A 24,193-nucleotide genomic window follows, 5' to 3' on the forward strand; every position below is an offset into this window, starting at 1 on the left:
TGAGTTTCCCAACATTCAGCTTCACTGGATGACCTATGCAGTGGAGATTGGTGGCTCCGATGTAAGTGAGGCAATGAATCCACTCCAGGTTTTTGTCTGAACCTGTGGACTAAAACCCGGAGTGGATTCATTGCCCCACTGACATAAGATCTGTCAGTCTCCTTATCCCCTTTCTCCAAATCCTCCACAATTTTAGACGCCTCCATCATGTCTCTCCCCCTCACACACCTTTTTCTCTAAACTAAAAATCCCCAAACACTGTCAACTTTCCTCACAGGTAGGGATGGAAAGATATCTCTCACCTTTTCAGCTCTCTCAGTTTCTCATTGTCCCAAACTTAAACTGAGTTCTCTACAGTTTTGCAGCAATTTGCAATTTTTTTAAAAAAATCCTCCAGCATTTTAGTACAAATTTCTCCTGCAAACACATTTTCCCTGACATTTTAAGAAATGTACACATTTTTGCAAGCAATTTCTCCTACTGTAATACATGTGTGTATTTTATTTTCACTAATGTATTCATTTTTATGCAAGTTTGTCCCTAATACATATATTTTTGTAAACACTGGTTGTTAAAACACAAACTTTTGACAAGCGCAAATTTGGAAGGATGGCTGTGTTTTGGTTCTCACGTTGTTTTGGAAAGTGCGAATTTGACAAATCTGGCTTTAAATGAGAACTGAATCGAATTTCTCCCCCATCTTTGCTCATAGGGGAGTTGCTCCTGCCCTTGATCATTTTGGTTGCCTTTTCTGTGTCTTTCCCATTATGTTTTCTGAGGTTTGGAGTCCAGAATTGTACAGAGTATTCCAAGTGTGGTCACGCCACACATTACATCCAGGGTAACATTCCTTGTCTGCCTTTGTTTCTTTCTTCCTGCACTTCACACTAGAATATAAGTAGCTGCCTTACACTGAATCAGATCATTGGTCCATCTAGCGCAGTATTACTTACACTGACTGGCAGCAGCTCTCCAGGGTTTCAGACGGGGACATTCCCAGTCCTACCTGGAGATGCCGGGGATTGAACCAGGATCTTCTGCATGCAAAGGAGATGCCCTACCACTGAGCTACGGCCCTTCTCCTGGTGCTAGCTGCAGGCAGAGAGGTGGCATTTAACACACAAACTCCAGAAACCACTTACTAGGAGGAAGTGAAATATTTATATCGCATAGAGTAGCTATGTTTGCTGTGCCTGTATAAAAAGATGTAATTTTATTTTAAGCAAGACTGCTGTGCGGATTGTGGTGGAGACTCAGAGCTGTGTATTTTTAGCCGTTTAATTTGCCTTCTATATTTTATATTCATTCAGATTCTTTAAAACGTTCCAGTTTTATAGCAGTAGTTAGTATATCTTGGCTGCAAATCGCTGTGATGGCCAAAACAAAAAATTAAACCAAATGAAAATTATGATCATAATTCAGACAGCCAAAGGAGGGTGCTATACAGAGAAAGCAAATTGGCCTTGGTCAAGAAGACCAAATGCACTATTCCTATTTGTCCATTTAGGGACACCCTCAGTTTCAGTTTCTTGTCATTTCTCATTTTCCCAGTCTTAAGTTCAGTTCCCCACATTTCCACATCAGTTTGTGATTTAAAAAAGAAGTCCTTGTGAAAACTGATCAGCATTTTTGTGCAAATTTATCTTACTATGTACATTTTATACATCATTTCCCCCCAATATACACAATGCTGCAATGCAATTTTCACAAATATAATGCATTTTTGTATGTTAATTTCACCAATACATGCATCTTTAATGGCTAGTGGCTGCATTTCTCTAGGCATTACTTGGCTAGAGAATAGCACTGCAAAATTCAGAGAAGGGCAAGTTTCAAAGGATGTTGCATACTGTTTCAGAATGTGTAAATTAGGAAAGTTCACCTTTACATGTGGACTGAATTGAATTTCTCCCCCCATCCCAACCTCCTGCCGACAAATGATAAAACAATCCAACTGTAGACAGGAAAAGAAGGAATGTAGCCAAGTGGAAAGGCAAAAGAAACTGAGGGGGCAGGAGGGAAGGGGGGGCAGGGGAACAACCAGTCCAGTTGACAGGCAGAAACAAAAGGGAGGCTGCCCATTTTGCAAATTCATTTCCTCTTGGCTGAATCAAGAGCCATGATGATAGGGACAAAAGCTTCCAAAAAAACTGAAGCACACTTCAGTTACTGTGAAAATTACCTGTCCTCAGTGTCGGATTTAGGCATAAGCTCAACAAGCTACAGCTTAGGGCCTCACAATCCACAGGGGCCTCAAAAAATTTCAGAATTTTTTGGGGGGGCTTTTAAAATGTTATGTGTACTGAATATATATATATAATGCGATGTCTATTAGATCAAGGTTTTAGCTAGATTACTATGTGGACCCGGTTTTAGCTTTTTAGCTTTCTGACTGCACTGATACTGTATTGTATTCTATCTCCACTCTGATATTCAGAGGATCTATAATTATATTGCTGGTCTTGGACTGTAATAAAGATTTTACAAACCAATATGTAAACCAAGACACTGTATGATACTGTTCTTTGAAATCTGCGCTCTGAATTTTGCAATGCAATTCTCCAACCAGTGTGTACAAAAATGCACGTTAGGGGAGAATAACACCAAAAAACTGCATTATATTAGGGAAAATTCCTTGCAAAAGTGTGTTTTAGTTAAAACTACATACAAAAATGTGTTTGAGGGATTTCACACTAAAATACTGACAAATGTTCAAAGGGTTTTTTTTTAATTACAAAGTGCTGCAGAAATGCTGAGCATTGAATTTAAGAGTGGAAAAATGAACAACCAAAAATTGACAGATTTGTACATGCCTACTCAGAGGTGCACCGCTTAGAAGCCATTTTGGCATGTAAGCAATATAAATTAACAACAACAACAACAACCCTCTTTAAGATGCAGCGACCAGAACTGTACACAGTATTCCAAGCTGGGTACCACCACAAGTTGGCAGGGTTCCTGCTCAGTTCAGTTACATATGCTTAGGTGCAGTCTGAGTTGAGGATCTCCCAAAAGATTCGGGAAAGGGCCATACCCCAGTAGTAGAACATCTGCCTTGCAGAAGGTCCCAGGTTCAGTCCCCAGCATCTCTGGGGCTGGGAGAACTGGGAGAGACTCTTGCCTGAAACCCTGGAGAGCTGCTGCCAGTCAGAGTAGACAATACTGAGTTAGAAGGACCAATGATCTGACTCAGTATATGGCAGCTTCCTAAGTTTTCTTTCTGGGGAAGGGGCTGTAGCTCAGTGGGTAGAGCATCTGCCTTGCATGCAGAAGGTCCCAGGTTCAGTCTCCAATGCCATCTCCAGGTACAGCTGGGAGACTCTTGCCTGAAACCCTGCAGAGCAACTGCCAGTCAGTGTAGGTAATACTGAGCTAAGCAGACCAAACCTTTATCTGTTCCTAAGAGATCTTTACAAAGGTTTCAGCTGAATTTTAAATTACAAACCCCTCCACAGATGAGCACCACCAAAAGGGGAGAGCTAGAGTGTGTGTACACAGGCTACATGAGGAAAGGCGAACTGTGTGTCTAAAATTAGGAAGAGCCGTTCCCCAATGGTTATCTTCTCTGAGCAGTGGAAAGAAGGCAGGCCAACCTCAAGGCCCACACGTCAATCTCCAAGTGTCTCATCATCCCACCACACAGCTAGACAACTCCAAGCGGAAAAAGGAGTTGAGCTTCTCCAAGTCACCCGAAACATCACCAAGGACAGAGGAAAGGCTGACAGATACATGTCCCACCATAGGTTTACATCATTCAGCAACTGTGGCACACCAACAAGCCTACCAAAAGCATACATCCACACTTCCATATCTAGACAAGGGGGGGGGAGAGAAATTAGGTCCAGTTGGCTTTAAACGCAAATCTCTCAAACCCACACTTTCCAAAACAATATGAGAACTGAAAAACACCAGACTTGGAAATTTGCACTTATCCGAATTCTGTGATGCCGTTCTCCAACCAACCAATACTTACAAAAATGCATTATTGGGGGGAAATGTGCATAAAAATGAATATATTAGTGAAAATAACAGACAAAAATGTATCATATTAGGAGAAGTTGCTTGCAAACATGTGCACATTAGTCATAATGGCAGACAAAAATGTATTTATTCGGACATATCCGCACTAAAGTGCTGAAGCATTTTCACAGTGATATTTTTTTAAAAATGTAAATTGCTACAGAAATGTGGAGAACTGAAGATTGGGAAGAAGGGACATTGAGAGAACTGAAATTGACACACCTTTCCATCCTTAACAAAGGCCAATCTAATCCAATAAAAAGGAGCTTCCTGGAATTCATCAAGATCACAACAACCCAACCATGGAGCAGCAGTCTTTGAATCTGCAATGTTTCCATGCCTGTAAAGCTGAGCAGGCTGTTAATTTTTCAGTTTTTAATTTAATGATTACGGACTTGCCAATGCAGCGTCAGCCCTTAAGGGCTGCCAGCAAAGGCTGATCTAGTGACATGGGTGGGCCTGAAACCGATGCCTGGCATCTTTACCTTGGCTGTGGTTTATCTGCTGCTATCCAGGCAGCTGGACAGCCATCAGTCGGGAATGCTTTGATTTGGATTCCTGCATTGAGCAGGGGGTTGGACTTGATGGCCTTATAGGCCCCTTCCAACTCTACTATTCTATGATTCTATAAGTGAGTCCCCGTGACTGGTCTATCCAAACACCTGCCTGGTCCCTACTATTACTGAAGGTGAAAGACACTTCTCTGTTTAAACTGAAGAGAGGCTCACTCCTTTTTCCTTGCGTGTCACGTCTTTATAGATTGTGAGCCTTAGAGCAGGGACTATCTTAGAACTGATTTTTGTAAGCCACGCTGATGGCCTTCCCCCCCCCTTTTGCTAAAGGGTGGGGTAGAAATGCTGTAAATAAATGATAAAATTTTAAAAATTGCAAGTTATCAGGGGCAGATAAGGAAGAATTTGCTTTGCAACCTCGTCAGCAAGACGCAACAGGCCCAATTGCTCATGTTCTGGACTTATGCATCCATTTGGCCCAGGGCTGGCAGCTCTGAGTGTCAGCAGCTCTCTTAGTTGCCAGGCAGAAGTCTAGAAAAACAAAACCCACAAATATACTGGAGGGAGGGTAATGTTGGTGAGGATTCTGCAGCCTGGGAAGGGCCACCGCTCAATGATATGCAGATGGTCCTAGTGTCAATCCACAGCAGCTCCAGGAAGGCCTGGGAAAGATTCCTGTCTGAAATCCTGGAGAGCTCCTGACAGTCAGTGTAGACAATAGTGAGCTAGATGAACTACTAGCTTGACTCAGTATGAGGCAGCTTCCTATATTTGATTGGGGGGGTAAGGGGCGTCGCTCGGTGGCAGAGCATTCGCCTTGCGTGCAGAAGGCCCCAGCTTCAAACCTCTCCAGGTAGGGCTGGGAGAGGCTTTATTTCTGAAACCCTGGAGAGCTGCTGCCAGTCAGAGCAGAGCATACTGAGGTGCATGGACCAACAGCCTGACTCAGTGTAAGGCAGCTGCCTATATTCACAGATGGTGGAGTCACTGTCTCCACCAGTCCATAGGGAGGGTTTCTCCATGCCCCTGTTTGCGGAAACTATTTGCTATGCTTTTGGACCTCACCCCCTCCACCTTGGCCCAGATGGGCAAACGGAGAGGAGCGTTTCCTTTTTGAGTCAGACTGTGGATGGCGGATGGTGACAAAGAATTCCTAGGAACGTCCTTCCGAGCCCACACAAGCATCGTGTCACGAAACAGAGGCAGAAACTAGGATAAGCCCAAAGCCAAACCTCACAAATTAATTAACACAGAACTAGGAATGAATGCGTCTGTCAATTTCAGTTGCTCATCGTTCCACTCTGAAGTAGTTCTCCAACACATTTTCTTAAGGCTTCACAAAAATCGTCAGCGTTTTAGCCCACATTTTTCTAAATATACACATTATTGCAAATAATTTTCCCCAATATAATGTATTTTGGTGAGGGTTTTTCCAATAATATATGAGCTTGTATGCACCCTTTCACACATTGTATGCACTTGGCTGAAAAACTGCACTGCAACATTCAAAGACGTGTACATTTGGAAGGATAGGTGCTACATTTCAAGTTGCATATGGTTTCGGAAAGTGTGAGTGAGTTTCACATTAAATGTGAATGGAACTGAGGGTTCTATCCAATGGCAGTTCTAGTCCTAGTCAGATTCATTGCAATTGATGGACATGACCAACTTAGGTTCATTCATTTCAGTGGATCTACTCTAAGTAGAACATAGTTGGATACGACCCCAAATGTGTCCCCCATCTGTGTATAGGGACACAATCCACCCACTGAAATGTGCAGGAGCGTCACAAGAGTGCAACGAGGTTGATGCAGGAGAACTTCATGGTAGATTGGGAAACAGAGAGATCCATTTCTGTCACCCTTCATGGCACTGATCTTTTGCTGGGGGAGGCAGCAGCTGTAGTTTGTCTCATGCTAAAGATATCTCTGGACTACAAACAACTCCCATCAACCTAGACCAAACTGTGGCCCGTGGACCACTGGTGGTCTGCGAGCTTCATTCAGGTGTTCCGTGGCATGGGTGTGGATTTGTGGTTGAGGATGGGAGATGACACATCAAGTGCATTAGATATTTAAATGGAATTCTATGGGATTCAAATTACAACACAATGTATAAGAAATGAAACAAATAAAATGCAAATAAAAAGCATGCTGTCGCTACAGTACAACAGGCAGAAAAATCATTAGGTGGTCCGCCAAGACCCCCAGTGATTTTCATGTGGCCCTCAGGGGAAAAAGTTTTGGAACCACTGCCCTTGACTGTTGGGCCATCATCATCTGAGGCTCTTCTTTGAGAGCCTCTTCCAAGGGAAGTGCAGGCAGCAATGTGCAAGAATGTGCTTTTTTCAGTGGTGGCTCCACATCTGTGGAATGCTGTCCCCAGGGAAGCATGCCTGGCATCATCATCGTCAGATTCTAGGCATCGGGCTCAGACTTTCCTGTTTGGCCAAGCTTTAGGTTGTCAACTTGGATCATATTACGGTATGATTTCTGGCCTGGGCTTTGATGTAGTGGGGTGGGATAGGATTCATCCTTTGTATAAAATGTAAATGTACTGCCTTCAAGTCGATTCCGACTTATGGCGACCCTATGAATAGGGCTTTCATGAGGCTGAGAGGCAGTGACTGGCCCAAGGTCACCCAGTGAGCTTCATGGCTATGTGGGGATTCAAACCCTGGTCTCCCAGGTCGTAGTCCAACACCTTAACCACTACACCACTCTGGCTCTCTATAACTATTCTTAAATAAGCACTTTTAGGAATTTTCTTCCTATATATTTGTTTTTTTAAAAAAACGATTGTCAAGCAGTCATTTCATATTTTATGTATGTGTAAGTCACTTTGAGACATCTTCTTGTGGAAAGTGATGAACGGTTGTGAGAAACAATAATATATGGGGACACCAAGGATCAAAAGTGAGACTATGAATGCACAGGAGCTGCTCCACCACTGAGTTACGGGCCCATCAGTGTAATCTGCTTTATACTGAGCCAAACCGTCGGTCCATCTAACCCAATACTGCCTGCTTTAACTGGGAGTGGCTCTCCAAGGTCTTGCCTAGAGAGAAGTCCTGCTGCCTCCTTTCAATGGGTGATGTCAAGGACTGAACCCTTTGTTCAAACAGCACATCACTGAATCCCAGCATCCCTTTCTGTGAGCCAGTACTGGGTGGAGAAACATTGGCATAGCAGGGGTTGTTTGTAAAGCAGAGTTTTCAACACACACACACAAGCCGAACAAACACACAGCATGCTTTGCTCCTTGCTTGCACCTTGTATCAGTGGCAGTTTCTCCACAGGAGTCTGTAGTTCTTACTTACTAGACAGTGGCAACTCATTTACGAATCTGCCTTAGCTCAGTAACTAACAGGCACACAAAAAAGGAGCGCTTCCAGGGTGTTTACAAGGACGCAACAAAGTGTTACCTGCCCAGAGATAAAGGTGAAGATGAGGAGGTTCCAGCCAAAAATAAGGTGTTTTAATATGGTTTGCACAACTCATTTTAAGTCTGGAAACTAAATGCGTTCCACCCTTATACAGTTTGGATACATGCTGTCCCTAACCCTGCCTATCATTTAACTGTTTGATATATATATACCCCTAACATGTCTAATTCCACCACCTCCCATTTTTCAAATTGCGCATTATCAGCTTCCCAACTGCACATTTCCCCCCAAACTCCACATTTTGTGTCCAACTGCACACTAAAAAAATACCTTGATAGCAGCATATAAAGTTTTCCAAGCAATTTTTTGTGAGGCTTAGGATTTTGTGAAGAGAAGAGGTTGCCCAGCCTTACCTTGCATCATACTCCTGTATGCTGTGTCAGCGATAGCGTAAATATGGGGGGGCATCTCGTGACGTTTCTTCCCTTTGTACATGTCGATAATTTTCTCAGAGTAGATGGGCAGCTGCTTGTAAGGGTTTACTACCACGCAGAAGAGACCTGAGTAAGTCTGTAAGGAAAACCCAACAATTTGGCACATTAAAGCTATTTTGTTTTTGTTTTTTAGGACCCCCCTAAATTGGGGCTCGTTCCCGTTCCCCACAAGCCTGAGTTCTGTGATGGGGGTAAAGAATCTCTAACATCATCCTCAACCAAACTACAGTACCCAGAATTCTTTGAGGGGAAGCCATGACAGTTCAGAGGATACGAAACTGATCGCCATTTGCAGTGTATTTATTTTATTTATTTTGCAACATTTATATACCACTTGATTGTGATAAAACCTCTAAGCAGTTTACAAAAAAATTAAACATTAAAACTATAGATAAACGACACTTAAAAACAGGTATTTAAGAAAATTCAAACAATAATTAAAACAATAAGCAAAATCCAACTCTACTATTCTATGACTCTAAGAGATTCTACATGCCTGGATGGGCTTGCCTAAACAAAAATATTTTAAGCAGGCACTGAAAAGAGCACAGTGGAGGCACCTGCCTGATATAAATAGGCAGGGAGTTCCAAAGAGTAGGTGCTGCCACACTAAAAGAACAACTTCTTACAAGTGGGGAATGAGTATTATGTGGCACCTGTAACCATGCCAGTTCCACATATCAAAGTGGTCTAGTGGGCACACACGGAGTAAGGCAGTCCCCTAATTAAACTGGCCCCACGCTGCTGAAGATCTGACTGAGTCGACAACCAAAAACTCACCCACTTATTAAAGCTTAGTCAGAAAAAGACCCGTGCAGGAGGGGGGCTAAATAAACCATTTAGATTTGCTCGTATCGCAGCAATCATGTTCAGCAACAAACATCGTGATGCTTGCCTGGGCTGTGGCCTTCATGCTTTTCATGTCTATTCTCATGCCCTGGGTCACCACTTCACACCAAATGGTAGAAGAAGTCCTACAAGGAGTAGAGTTGGTCTTGGACTTCAACTCCCAGCAGTCTCAGCCAGCGTGGCCACGGATCAGGGTGACAGGAGTTGTAGTCCAGCAATCTCTGGAGGGCCACGTGTTGGCCAACATAGCTTAAGAACATAATAAGAGTCCTGCTAGAACAGACTCAAGGCCCTTTCTGTTCCCCACTGTGGCCAACCATATATCCCAATGGGAAGTCCTCAAGCAGGATACGAGGTCAGCTGTCCTCTTTATCCATTGCTCCATGTAGGCACCACGACTAGCCTTAACCTCTATGGATTTGTCTAATCCCCTATTAAAGTTGGTGGGCGTCACCATCTCTTGTGGCAGTGAGTTCCACAGTTCAGCTATACACTGCATGGTGGAGTGCTTCCTTTGTCTCTTCTGAATTTCCCACCATTCAGCTTTATTGGATGACCCCGCTGGGTTCTAGGATTGTGAGAGGGGGAGAAAAGCATCTCTCTCACATGGTAGAATTTTACCATCACAGACATAAACAACTCTAAGACCCTCTTATTAAAAACTCAGGCCTGTCACACACAGGCTGCGTACACACACACCATACATTTAAAGTGCATTGAAAGCATGTGGATTCCCCCAAAGAATCCTGGGAACTGTAGCTTACCCTTCCCAGAGCTATAAGTTCCAGCACCCTTCAGAAACTACAATTTCCAGGGTTCTTTGTGCTTCAAGTCATGTGCATTAAATGAATGGTGTGTATACAATCACAGAGCTCTTCATTAGATCATTACTAATGGCGAGATCACGGATACTGTCCTAAGTCCTAGAATAATCGTGTGCGTGTGTCCACGTGCATATTTTAAGTATATACTACATCGCACGATTATAAACCCAAGATTTTTAGAGGTAATTCCTGCAATTCCTTCTCCCATGCCTCTGTACAAGATTTGGGGTCAGGGCCCCTGGTTCATGCACCCACCAAAAGTGTTTCTGCAAACCTCTGATTCCCTCCCCCACCCTGGTTTTCTAACCTCTTTTTAAACCTCTTAAGTATGCAACTATACAAAAGCATCTAAGGCTGACCTTTTAAATCAACTATGTCCTTCAGCACAGAACTGAAGCCTGGGGTTTCCCTTTTCTTGACCATATTAGGCGACGGCCCAAACTTTTCACACAAACTAAACACTTTATATGGCATTAAAGCAAATGCAGAAATATCTGTTGGCAGCGGTGAGGACCAGAACAGCTCAGATGCCCTGCACTGAACTGCATCAGTCTTGCAGCGAGTCTGCAGCAGCTCATTCTTTAGGGCTCTGTTTTGGCATTGAGGTGTTTGAATTTTTTTTAAAGAGGATCAGTGCACATCCTATCTCTGTGGGCTGTCAGCCTACCCTGGGCCTCATAGCCTGATCATAGATGCCACTGCAGGATCAATCCAGTCTGGGCAATATTCACAGCTGGATTCACAATCCCAGGTGTTGAGGGTCGCTACTCTCCTTCCTTGCAGACATCCTAGAAACATCATACTTGTTGCTCCCTCCGACAAAGCTAGGTGGATCTTTGGTCCAAACCCCAAGGACCAGAGGGCTCCTTCAGACTGGAGTTTTATTGCATGTGTATTCTGCAAGATGTTCTCGACACAATAATAGTGCATTAGAGGTGGACTTATTCTGCTTTAGTTTCTTCTCCAGCGCTATCACATTACTGCTGTCCAGAGGGGGCAATCGCACAACAAAAGTGGGACGAAAAATAAACCAGAATATTTGAGGTATAGAAAGTTAAGGAATTTCTGAAGGAAGTTACGGGATGTACACTGACTGGAAATGAAGCAGTGTGACACCCCCCCAAAAAAAATATTTGCAGGCACAAAGAGTATAAAAAGTAGAAGCACGTGCGGCTGCCCCGATAGCATCATGAGCACATATAATCACAAATGCCCAATATACTAGGTCAGACCACTGGTCCATTTTGCTCAGTACTGCCGACACTGACTGGTAGCAGCTCTCCCGGGTTTCAGACAGGGAATAATTCCCAGCGCTACCTGGAGATGCCGGGGATTGAACCTGGGACCTTTTTGATGCAAGGCAGGTGCTTTATCCCTTCCCCTAAAAAAGTTCCTTTCAGAGGTGTTAGCAGAAGCCTACCAGACTTGAGGCACAGACCCATTATATAAATTTGCATTAAAATTTCATATGCTAATATTCTATATACAGGTGCAAATTTAGGTTGAATTTCAAAGAGAAAAAGACCGACTTTGGCTCTTGCTGCGAGGGCTTACTTTGTGCTATGGACAGTGGATTAATGTGCCTCTGGGCAAATTAAGATGGGGGGTGGCCAAGGACTCACTGCTGCTGCACTATGCGGTGTGATAAGTTGCCCCATATGCAAAGTTGTTGTTTTTAAAAAAAGCCTGTACTTTTAAAAAATGTGGCTGAAGGGCAAGAGGTCTGTGGTTCAACACAAAAGACTCAGGGCTTGAGGAGCCTGGTCCACCCCTTAACAACAACATCCCAACAACATTTCACAAAGAAATAGATATATTCCAGGTGGACAGGCCTATCAGGAGCTACATTAACAATGATAGCTAAGAATAGAACAAAAAAAAAAGTAGAAGAATGGAACCTCCATGTTCAGAGGCAGTCTATCTCTAATTAAGAGGTGCTAGGGGCAAAGAAGGGAGAGGGCCCTTGCCTTCATGTCCTGCTTGTGGGCTTACTGGTAGGCCACTGTCAGAAGCAAAATGCTGGACTAGATGGATCTCATGGTCTGATCCATCAGGGCTTTTCCAATGTTCTCGATCAAGAATCTGATATATTCCTGATGGTTGTGCCTATCAGCATCTGCTAGCCATAACAGCTAAGAATGGCTCCTCCATCTCTAGAGGCAGCATCAGGACCAAAGTAGACATGATGCTAATCACATCATTAATCTTTGCATGATCGGAGAAGATATTGGGAGCTGAATTGGATGACCTCCAGATTCCTTCCAACTCAGTGATTCTATGGTTATAAGGTTGGGATCTGGACAACAGAAGAACTACTTAAGCAATAAAACCTGCAAAACGGGGATGGTGTTGGCTCAAGGCTCTGGAGGGCGCTTGGGCAAGACACCCTCTATCAGTGAGTCTGCCTCCTTACTGAAACAGGTCCAAGCATCTCTTGCCAGTGGGTCTCCTGCTGAGATGTGGACTCTCAGCAGATGCCCAGCCAAGCCAACCCTTGATGCTGGCCCCACAAAGAGAAAGCCGAGTTGCTCTCCACAAGACTCTGGTGGTTCTGGTAGTTTCCCTAGAAATCTGATGGGAAGCACTGAACTTGGACACCTGTGTTGGGGTTAAGATGCATCTCCACCTATGCTCAACCTGTATATAAGTGTAAATAAAACCGCATATCACGAACATGCCGCTAGCCTTCAGGAACCTCATTCTGCTCAGATAATTGGGGTGTGTGCAACAGTATAAATTCATTTCCAATGCCATTGATGCAAAAAGAAACATTAACCCCCTCACAACTATGGAATAACAGACATGATCCATTTCTGCATGTCTTTCTAAAAATACGCTCAGCGCTTATGGGGGTTTCTGCAGATCTGCCAGCCCTCCCATTCAGCAGCAAGGCTCTTGCTTGAGGGGCATGGTTTTCACATCAGTGGGATGCGTATCTCTGAGCCAAGGGGTGGAGCCAGTGTCAAACCCCCTATTTCAATGTTTATGCCAAAATTACATCACTGCTCAAGTCAGTTTCTTGATCTCTGGCTGTCTCTCTGCTTTGCTGATTAAGCTAACGATCTGACAGCCTGAAACTGTTCCTCCTTTGCTTGGGTACTTTGAACACCTCCTTCCCCACCAAAGGACACAGCTCTGGACAATCCTGGTGGAGCATTTGGGAAACCAGATTATTGCTTCGAAAGCAGCCACCTGACATTCTGCCTGCTGAAAACTAATGTGGCAGCAACTCTACGTTCATCTTCATATCTTTGCAAATGTTTGTTAACATGCCTGGGCTCTGGGCTCTTATTTTCATCATACCCAATAAGAAACTGAAAGAACCAGCCAATACTATTTTAAAAACTTAAGAACATAACAAGAGCCTGCTGGGTCAGGCCAATGACTCATCTAGCCCACCATCCTGTTCTCACAGTGGCCAACCAGATGCCCTTTGCGGGAAGCCCAAAAGCAGGACCTGTGTGCAACAGCACTCTCCCCTCCTGCGGTTTCCAGCAACTGGCATTCAGAAGCATACTGTCTCTGACAGTAGAGGTAGAACATTGCCATCAGGATTATTAGCCATTACTAGCCTAATCCTCCCTGAATTTGTCTAATCCTCTTCTAAAGCTATCCAAGTAGGTGGCCATCACTGCCTCCTCTGGGAACGAGTTCTGTAGCTTAACTATGCACTATGTGAAGAAGTACATTCTTTTATCTGTCCTGATTCCAGCATTCAGCTTCACTGGATGTCCATGAGTCCTAGCGTTATGAAAGAGGGAGAAAAACACTCTCTCCACCCTTCCTATACCAAGCATAATTTTATAAACTTGTATCATGTCACCTCTTCCTCGCCTTTTCTTTAAACCAGCCTTTCCCGACCTTTGGGTCCCCAGATATTGCTGGATTAAAGGTCACATAACTCCTGACTACTGGCCACGCTGGCTGGGGCTGATGGGAGCTGTAGTCTATCAATAGCTGGGGACCCAAAGGTTTGGAAAGGCTGCTCTAAGCTAAAAAGCCCCAAATGCTGCAACCTTTCCTCACAGGGGGATCGTTCCATCCCCTTGATCATCTTGGTTGCCCCTTGTTGAACCTTTTCCGGCTCTACAATATCCTTTTTGAGGTGAGGCAACCAGAACTGTACACAATATTCCAACTATATACGGTTGCATCGTAGATTTGGATAATGGCAAAATAACTTATTTTGTACTCATTGTAGAGCAGGTGTAGGAAACCTTTTTCAGCCCAGGGGCCGCATCCTCTTGTAAGCAACCCTGCAGGGGGCCGCATGCCAGTGGTGGGTGGGGCCAGAGCAAAAGTGGATAAAGCAATTAATGGGACTCCTGACTTTGTACAGCAAGCTGCATCCCAACCATTCAAAAGCCTGACGTTTCTATACACAGTTGTGCACACTGCAGCCATGCAAACACAAACACACACACCCCTCCATCCAAACAAGCAAGAGCCATATATCACAGTTCAAGCCAGAGCTTGGAAAAGTTACTTTTTCTGAACTACAACTCCCATCAGCCCCAGCCAGCATGGCCACTGGATTGGGCTGATGGGAGTTGTAGTTTAAAAAAAGTAAATTTTCCAAGCTCTGGTTCCAGCCAAGCGAAAGCATTAGAGGTGGCTACAGAACAGGGCTACTGAAGAGTATGACTTAGGGAGGAGCAGCCCAAGCAGAGTCCTGACGGCCAGATAAACACGGAGGACCACATTCGGCCCCCGAGCCTGAGGTTTCCCACCCCCTTTCTAGAGAATGACAGCCAAATGTCATTCCAAAGCTAAGACTGGCATACACCAAACTTTAGCAACTAGCCACTTAGGGCCAAACCTGCCCCATCCCTCCTTGCTTGGATGGATATCTGCTCCTACCCAGCAGCTCCTGGATGTCAACCTAAAAGCAAAACAAAAGGATGGATGCATATGGAGCCAACCAGCCAAAGAGGGACTTACGTAGATGAGGCCAGAGAAGTATCTCTCGCGGAGGTTGTGCAGGACAGAGGCTTCATTGAGGCAGGTCAGCTCAGCCATGTCCTCCACCTTGGAGAACTTGGGCGGGTTCATCTTCTGGATGTCATCCTTGCTAAAAGTTGCCTTCTTCCCATTCTCAGCCAGCACCACCAGCACCTCGTCCCCTTTTTCCTCCTTAACGCTCGCCGCCTCGAAGCCATGTTTCTCCGACGGGACCCACACAAGCTTCTTCGCCGACCAGTCCGCCTGGGCCACGGTGCTGCTGAGGATATTTTTGTCCACAAAGAGGAACTTCTCGTCATCGCTCAGCTGGCCTTTCTGTGCCATTTTGGCTTAGTGGGCACCTGACCGAAAGAGTAAAAGAAAAAGGCTGTTTTTTTTAAAAAAAAGCAAAACCAATGTCCCCCCTGAAGTCTTTAGTTCAGTCCATGCTGACCTGGTGCCCTCCAGATGCTTTGGACTACACCTCCCATCAACCCCAGTATGGTCAATGGTCAGGTAACCTGGGTATTGTAGTCCAAAACATCTGAAGGGCACCAGCTTGGCAAAGGCTGATACCATAACTAGGGATGTCAGAGAATGCCAATGAAAATGGAAATGAGAGTGGACGTTGCCACAATCAATCCAGTTAATAAGATTGATATTCGCTGCTGTTGTTGCTTTCTGCATTTGCATTGCATTTCCTTTGCATTCATGCCTGCACCAGCTGGTGACCAGGCTGGGCCTTGGCCAAGGGCCCTTGCAACCTAGAGGGGCCCCTCCTTAATGTGGGAGGGTGGAGCTCCCGCTCCGCAATCCGTGGCAACATCATATGGCCCAATTGCAGAGCAGGAGCTTCCAGGCACACACACACACCCCTAATACAGACAGTGCAAGCTTAAATAAGGCTGCTGCCTCACCTGCCTGTCATATCAGCATATCAGCACACGCCTGACATCACCCAGGATGGCAACAGGGGCATCTTTAAGGGGTTGACGCCTTTACTGCCATCTTGGGTGATGGTAGGCGTGTGCCCATAGCGTGCAGGCCATGCACACTGATGCAGGAGGTAGGTGAGAAGGGTGGGCAAGCCTATGTAAGCCCCGCACCACCCGTATCAGGAGGGAGTGTTGGGTCATACGGTACTGCAGGCCCATGCAGACTGTTTTCATGGAAATGAATGTTTGCTTTGAAATGAATGGGGTGGGAAAATATAACAACATAATTTCCGTAATTAATTGCATAAATTACACACATTACATAAATTGCATCATTTCGCCACAGCAGACACTAAGATGAATAATGTACACTTTGGTGAAAGATGAACTGCAGCAGAATAGAAACAGCACTGCATGCGACACGTACAGGGCAGGATGGAAAATGACATTTTTTTATATCCCTATCTGTAACGATAGCAAAGTATCTGTAACTGAAATAATTACATATTTCTGGTTTGGGGCAGGGACATGTCCTCTTTGTTACTCTTAGCATATAGATGGTACAATATAATAAAGGGGCCAAACATAACAAGGTTGGCCAATCACACATAACAATTAAAGGTACCTGGATGACACTTCAGGGCGTTTAAAGCCCTTCACATACATTATCACGGCAATCCTTAACGGCCCTGTGTGATAAGCTAGAATTTCTATCCCCGTATTCAGTGTGGTGTAGTGGTTAAGGTGTTGGACTACGACCTGGGAGACCAGGTTTCGAATCCCCACATAGTCATGAAGCTTACTGGGTGACCTTGGGCCAGTCAGTGCCTCTCAGCCTCATGAAAACCCTATTCATAGGGTCGCCATAAGTGGGAATTGACTTGAAGGCAGTACATTTACATTTTTATTCCAGGTAAGGGAAGCCAAGATAGAGGGACTTGCCCAGTGGAGTCCATAGCTGGAGTGAGATGTTTGCCCCCCTCCCCAACCCAGCGCCTGTTATTTGGTGGCATCATGCCTGTGAACATGGAGACTGCATGGTTAAAGTGCTCTATGTATATTATCTCAGTAATTCTCTCAACAGCACCATCAGGCTAGCTAGTCCATAGTGACTTGACTACTCGCCTGTGGTGAATTAGAACCAGCTCCAGGCGAACAGATAGGGAAAGTCTTGTAAATATTTTTCTTAATATGTCCCACACAAGCACGAGGGCAACAGGATGGCTTTGCAGAGGACAGTCCTCTATCTGAAGGGGCTGCTCACTCTAAGTCAGACTTAAAGATAAAGAACCTAAGAGAGGGCAAAAGGAGCCTTCGAATTGCCATCAAGAGAGACCACTGGGTCAGCCGACTGAGCAAGCACCTGGGCATGGTCTTCCCCATTACGGTGAGATGAATTGCATTTCTGCTCAAATTACAGTAACTACTTCTAAAGTTGCATCTATATGTATAAATTAACATATGCAAATTTTATGCAAATCATTTGCCTTTTTTTATTATAATGTGTTTCCACTTTTTTTTGACAGTGCATAAGTGGCCACCATAGTCAGGGCCCGCCCCAGGCAGAGAATCATAGAATAGTAGTGTTGGAAGGGGCCTATAAGGCCATGAAGTCCAACCCCCTGCTCAATGCAGGAATCCAAATCAAAGCATTCCCGACAGATGGCTGTCCAGCTGCCTCTTGAATGCCTCCAGTGTCGGAGAGCCCACTACCAGCTTGCCCCAGGCCCCAGCAGGTGCACGAGCATGTCCCACCTACCTGTCTCCTGTCTTTTGTGGCTATGTGGGTGCAGCACTACCATTAACCAAAATGGCGGCCAAGGTTTCCCTAAGGGGCTGAAACCTCCGCTGCCATCTTGGTTGATGGCACTCATGCGTGCCACGCGTGTGCATCTCTGCTGTCAACCAAGATGGCGGTAGGGGCATCAGCACCTTAGGGAAACCTCTGCCACCATCTTGGTTAATGGCAGCACTGCGCATGCACTGCACACAGCCGCAAAAGAAGTCAGCAGAGAAAGGTAGGTGGAGCGAGGGAATGGCGGACAGCTCAGAAGCTCCGCAGATCGTGGAAGGGGAGCAGAGGGGCCCCTTAGGGGCCCTTGTAGCCCCAGCGGCCCTAGGCCAGAACCCCACCTGGCCGCCCTTCGGAGCCGGCCCTGACCATGGATGTATTTACAAGGCCAATGTAATGCACGCTGGTATTTGGCCAGGATACTGGCTCGGGACCAGAATCTTTAAAGGATCATCTTCTCTTATCGTGATCCATTCCTGACTGCCCAGTCAGGTCTCTGATGGAAGCTCTGCTCCATATCCCACTGCCAGCAGAGGTGCAGTTGATGGGCCTGGAGGGCAGGGTCCTCTCAGAAGCTGTGCCCAGACTTTGGGACTCCTTGCCTTAGGAGGCTCATCTGACTCCCTCCCCTGTTGGTGTTCAGAGACCGGCTCAAACCTTTTCCACCAGGCCTTTGGCATACACAGTGGGTGTCGCTATTTCCAGGTGGGATTCAATCCCATACCAGCAAATTCTAGTTGAGCGGCTATAGCTGATTGAGAGGTCTTGCTTAACAAACTGGCTTCCCCAAAAGTTCAGACATTTTGCAATCAGGAAAGCGATAGAAAACAGACTGCAAAATGTGGGGTACTTGGTTTGATGCTACCTCATCTAATCTCTCTGCAAAAAAATGAGAATGAACGCTAATTAAATAACCAATATTGCTCAACTGCGAGGCAAACAAATCAGGATGAAGGCGCAATAACCAGGTCGTCTGAACGCACCCAGAAAATCAAAAGCCCATTGCGGAAGGACCAGCTCAGCGGAAGAGCATCTGCTTTGCTTGCGGAAGATACCTTTCTATAGGTAGGACAAGAAGAGACTCCCCTTCCTGAAATCCTAGAGCATCAAGATCAGTCAATGAGGGCAATACTGAGCTAGATGGACCAATGGGTCTGATTCAGTATAAGACGGCTTTCTGGGTTTCTTAATTTGATCCCCCCCTTTTGCTGGGTCATTTATGCAGTTCCGTTTATATTGCTGGTGTTACTTTAATTTAATCAATTTTAATTAGCTGTCATTATTTTATTTTCCAATTTTACTTCCGATTTGCTTACTGCGCTGGGGGTCCCACTTTGTGGGACCACAAAGCAGGATATCACTATTCTAATACAAAAAGAAAGATTTTCTATGTGTTGCAGACCGATTGCTGAGGCTGGAGAGAGGGTGGTTTGCCCAAAGCACCACCTCGCCAGACCATCACGGCAGCGAGATTCACATAGGAGACGATGGGTACATCCACACCAGAGATTTGAAGCAGTTTAACAATCAATCCCTCTTCCCAGGGAACTCTGGGAATTATAGTTCTGTGATAGAGATAGGGGTCTCCTAATAATTCTCTGTAACCTTAGCAAACCACAGTTTCCAGGATTCTTTGGGGGGAAACGGTGATAGTGGTATAAAATTGTTTTAAAAGCCGAGTGTAGATGCCCTTCCTTTTAGCTCAAATTCTTAGTCCAGGGACTGAGGAACCTGTGGCCCTCCAGATCCTAATGGATTACAACTCCCATCATCCCTGACTGCTGGCCGTGCTGGCTAGGGCTGCAGATCACTGGGGTCCAACAATTTCTGGAGGACCACAGGGTCCCTGTATAGGACACCCCTTCTTTTTGCTTGAGCTATGAATGCATTGTTGGAAAAGGTGATTCTTATTTGATGTCTACATAGCCATGAACACCTTTCTGTGTCTTTTGAAATTTGCTTTACAAATGAAACCTCGACTACGTGTGCTTGGGTTTTTATTTTATTTTAAAAGCAGAATCTGTAAATAAAGGGGATATGGAGGGGGATCACTTGACCTCTTTTCTTCTAAGCTGAAAAGAGCTTCAAAGACAAACCAAAGACCCGAAACTAAAGAGTCATTTGTAAAGCTCTCTGGATCTGTTTGCACAGGTCCACGTAGGCTACCATATATGGGCATGTTCTGCTCATTACTAGCCGATCAGCCAAAAAAGAAAAAAAAATAAAGCCTAATGATAACAAGTTCAAACCAAAGACCTTTTAGGGAATAACAAAGTCCTTTGCAATGTCCAGCAATTAAAAAAAAATCAGTTTATGCCTGCGCCAATGTGGCTATGGCAAAAACAACTAAGCCAGCTGATGAGTCTAATTAGACAAGTCAATATTCTTAGAAAGGCATCACTTTAGGATCTTGCCATTAAGAAGGAATGTAAACTGTGGGAACATGTCTCTCAAAACGGCCTTGACTGAATGTTTGTTGCTGATTTACTGAAAGCAAGATGTTTTTTGGAGGCATTTTGTATGCATCCCACAATCTAAATTTCTTTGAAATTAGATCCTTGTCTCACAGATGTTATCTTCAACGCAGGGGGCGTTATTCAGCACTCAGGGCACTATGCTCATGATGCACATTTGCATATGCTAATTTGCCTCTGGGCAAATTAAGATGGCGGGTGCCTGGGGTCTCACCAGCACTGGACTTTGCAAGTGTGCCCAGCCATCAATGAAATTTTAAAAGAGAGAGAGAGACCTTTTTTAAAAAAGGGAGGGGAAAGCAGGAGACCAGGCACCCCATGTTCTGGGCTACTCCTGAACAATGCTCCTGGTTTGATGTTCTGTTGAACAACATAATCACAGGGGGACAGGCAAATTAATCTTTTAGGGGTGCTCAAGACACTACTTTTTCAGGTGTGCTACCTAAAAAAATAAACACATGAGAGAAACAGGTGCTCATACTAGTGTTTAACGCTCTAAACAACTTAGACCCCAAATATCTGAAAGGCTACCTCCTTCCCTACATACCTTCTTGGGTGTTTAAGATCCGCAGAGGGGGTCTTCTGGATAGTTCCACTGCCCCCATAATTTCAGGGGGTGGTAGATAGGGAGGGAGATTTCTCTTTGGTAGCCCCTAAACTGTGGAGCTCCCACCTCACAGAGGTGCGTCTAACATCATTATACAGCTTTCATCATATGTCGAAGACGCATTTCTTTACCCTGGCCATTGACACTGAATATATATATATATATTAAGACCCACCCTATTCTTTTGAATGTAAATTTGTGTTTGTTTTTTCCAACATTTTTTAACATTAATAATCCCAGAAACACAAATACATATAATAATATGTCATGTGTTCAACACATCTGAGAAACACCTTTCAGATAAGGACAAGGGTCCCTTCTCCAGAACACATGGCATGGTGGGTTACACCGCCCTCTTTTTCTTCTAGAAATTGGTCAACGGACAAAGACACATTATTATATTATAATAATAGGAGGAGGGATGGACAACTCTGTCAATTTCAGTTTCACCTTTTTCTAGTCATCAGTTCTCCACATTTCCACGTCAATTAGCAATTTAAAAAAACTCATGAAAATTCAGCAGCATTTTAGTCTAATTTCTTCTGATACATCTTTGTATGCAATTTTGCCTATCACGCACATTTTGCAGTGGAATTTTCCCCTTACATAATGCTTTTTTGGTATCGCATTGTCACTAATATATGCATTTTTAGACAGACATGCATTTTTGTGCACATTACGTGATTAGAGAATTGCTCTGCAAAATTTAGAGAAGTGTGAATTCCAAAGGAGTGTTGTGTTTTGGTATTATTTCAGAAAGTACACATTAGGTAGGTTCACCTATGAATGCAAACTGAATCGGATTTCTCCTCCATCCCTAATAGTCACAAAGGGGCTGCAGTTCTTTTTGATGGTAAGCTCAGTTACAGACCCAGTTGTGGCCATACAATGTGTGGAATGGCCAGAGCTTGGCAAAGTTACTTTTTGAACTACAACTCCCATCAACCCAATCCAGTGGCCATGCTGGCTGGGGCTGATGGGAGTTGTAGTTTTAAAAAGTAACTTTTCCCAGCTCTGGGAATGGCCCTTGTGTTGAGTATTACCACACGGCACATAGACGGCTTGTGAGTAGGGATGGGTGAGAAATTCAATTCAGTTCGCACTTGGAGCTGAATCTATCAAATATGCACTTTCCTAAACAACATGAGAAGCAAATCACAACCATCCATCAAGATTTTCACTTACCCACATTGTGCAATGCAGTTCTCCAACCTATGTTTACAAAAGTGCATAGATGAAGGGAAAATGTGAACTAAAATGAATATATCGGTGAAAATAACATACAACATGCCTTAAAGTAGAAGAAATTGCAAGAATGTGTACATGTGTCAAAACCCGTTGAAAAATGCAGGGAGAAATCTGTGCGAAAACGTGACAGGGTTTTTTTTCAAAAAAATGCAAATTCCTTCAAAAATGTGGAAAAATGAATTTAAGATTGGGGAAAAATAAGCAACAGAGAGGACCAGAACTGACAGATCAGATCCGTCAATCCCTAGTTGTGAGCATAATCCATGGCAACCCCAACCAGGCTGGTTTCCTTTACTGCCATCTACTGACTTCTTTCCTTTTTATGCACAACATGTTGGTTGAAGCCTGAGACTTCCCTTGCCTTATTTGTCCTTCCCAGGATAAAAACAAACAAACCACTAGGCAAATGTCACCAGAACGGGTCCCGCAATAAGTTCCTTCTATCTCCTCCTGATCAGCTCTGACTTTTAACTTTTTAAAAAGCAACACAACAGAAAAGCAGTTTTTGGAGAGTTTGACGTGACTTTGAAGCTCTCCTGTAAGGTAGGGTTACAGAAAATTTTATTGTCCATGACAGAAGCCATCTCCAACCTGTTGACCTCCAGATATTGTTGGACTCCATCTCCCACCAGCCTCAGCCAGCATGTCCAATGGTCAGGGGGATGACGGCAATTGTAGTTCAACAACATCTAGAGGGCATCAGGTTGAGGAAAGGCTGGTCTTCATGCTGCAGTCCAGGAGCAAACATGTAGATGGCCCACATATATTTGCACCAGGATCTTCAATTCCTGAAGGGAATGCTGAAATCCGTGGGACTCATTCACAGGTAAGGAACAGTAATAACCGCCAACCAATCTATTCTCACGTCAATAACTTGAGGCAATCTGCTAGCTGAAAAATGCCAAAAACTCCACTACCTGCTACGAATTATTTGCCGCAGTCTTGCTATAAGTGTATTTATTTTTTTCTTTTTAAGACATCTAGAGCTGAATCTCTGCTTCTTAAAGCCTCCTATAATATACATCATCAATCAACTCTGCACAGTTTTGCATGACCTTGTTCACACACAGGAAACACACCCCTTATGCACTTTGCCCCTGTTTCTCTGTGTGCTTAGGTAAGAATAATTACCCAGTCATTTAAGAATTTCTCTCTCCTATTGTCAGAAATTGCATTTAAAGAGGGGGGGGAACAACCAGCAGTAGTCAATCCACAGACAGAAGATACGCGCACAGCACACTGGAAATGCCCACCTGACACAGAATACTACAAGCCCAGCTGGAGCATTTGTCCCAAGGGAAATGAACTACCTAACTGCATTTTACAAAGAGGAGCAATTAATTCAGACTGATAAAGAGGAGCTGGCTCAAGCAACAGCAGCGCTGGCTTAAGCAGGAGAATTCCTTCGCTGTCAAAAAAGAGTACTTACAGAGGTCCAACTGGGAAAGCAGAAAGTGGATTTGAAGAGTTCGGAACTGGTGCTGCTAGCAGCTGGGGCGGCAGACCAAAGCTTCCCTGCCTTTGCAACCTCCCTATATAGAGGTGGACAGGCTCGGGGAGGGCCCCCAGAGACCGCCCCCTGCTGGAAAACCCTGGCAGTACCTTGGGGGCTAAAAATTAAGCCATTGGGTGGGAGTAAGGAAGAATCTCATCTTCATACACTCTTAAGCCCAGTTTTAGGCTGCGGATGAAAGACCTCACAGGCATCCTAATGAGTGTGATTTTTCTGTAATGACTTATGGCACAACATTATGGGATGGCTCAAGAATGATCAGCCTTCTCACTCACTCACTCCCTGTTTAAAAAGATCCTTTCCCAGAAATGGAGCTTTTTTCCAAAGCAGCGATATGACCCTTCTTAACCCCTTCCTGATTTCTCATGTATGTGGATTTGCAGGCGGGGGGGAAGGGGAGGGAGAGAAGCACCAGTTCAAGAGCAGATGGATTAAGAGAAGACTCCCCTCTTTTCTCCCTTGCAATAAAAGCAGTCTTATCTATCATCAGCCTTTTGATGTCAGGCTCAAAACATAAAATGAAATATGTTCAGTTCCATGAGAAGGATCTGTGCCGGGGGGGGGGGGAGAGACAGGAGGGTAGCTATTCCCAAGCCAAG

General features: G+C 44.6%; 1 protein-coding gene across 3 annotated transcripts in view; it reads right to left on the reverse strand.

Moving 5' to 3' along the window:
• Positions 1–23,717, reverse strand: part of LOC133371807 (myosin-11) — a 115,814-nt gene extending 92,097 nt beyond the window's left edge. The window contains exons 1-3 of one of the 3 annotated variants that reach the window (XM_061599639.1): positions 23,511–23,716; positions 15,026–15,387; positions 8,331–8,487 (exon numbers count right to left, since the gene is read on the reverse strand). In XM_061599639.1, coding sequence (XP_061455623.1) covers positions 8,331–8,487; positions 15,026–15,370 — 502 coding nt within the window. In that variant the 5' untranslated portion in view covers positions 15,371–15,387; positions 23,511–23,716. Of the gene's footprint in view, positions 1–8,330; positions 8,488–15,025; positions 15,388–23,510 lie in introns of all 3 variants that reach the window. The other 2 variants (XM_061599640.1, XM_061599641.1) reach the window with 2 other exon arrangements.
• Between the last annotated feature and the right edge of the window lie 476 nt (positions 23,718–24,193).

This window comes from Rhineura floridana, chromosome 17 (assembly GCF_030035675.1).
Source record: "Rhineura floridana isolate rRhiFlo1 chromosome 17, rRhiFlo1.hap2, whole genome shotgun sequence".
NCBI classification, from domain to species: domain Eukaryota; kingdom Metazoa; phylum Chordata; class Lepidosauria; order Squamata; family Rhineuridae; genus Rhineura; species Rhineura floridana.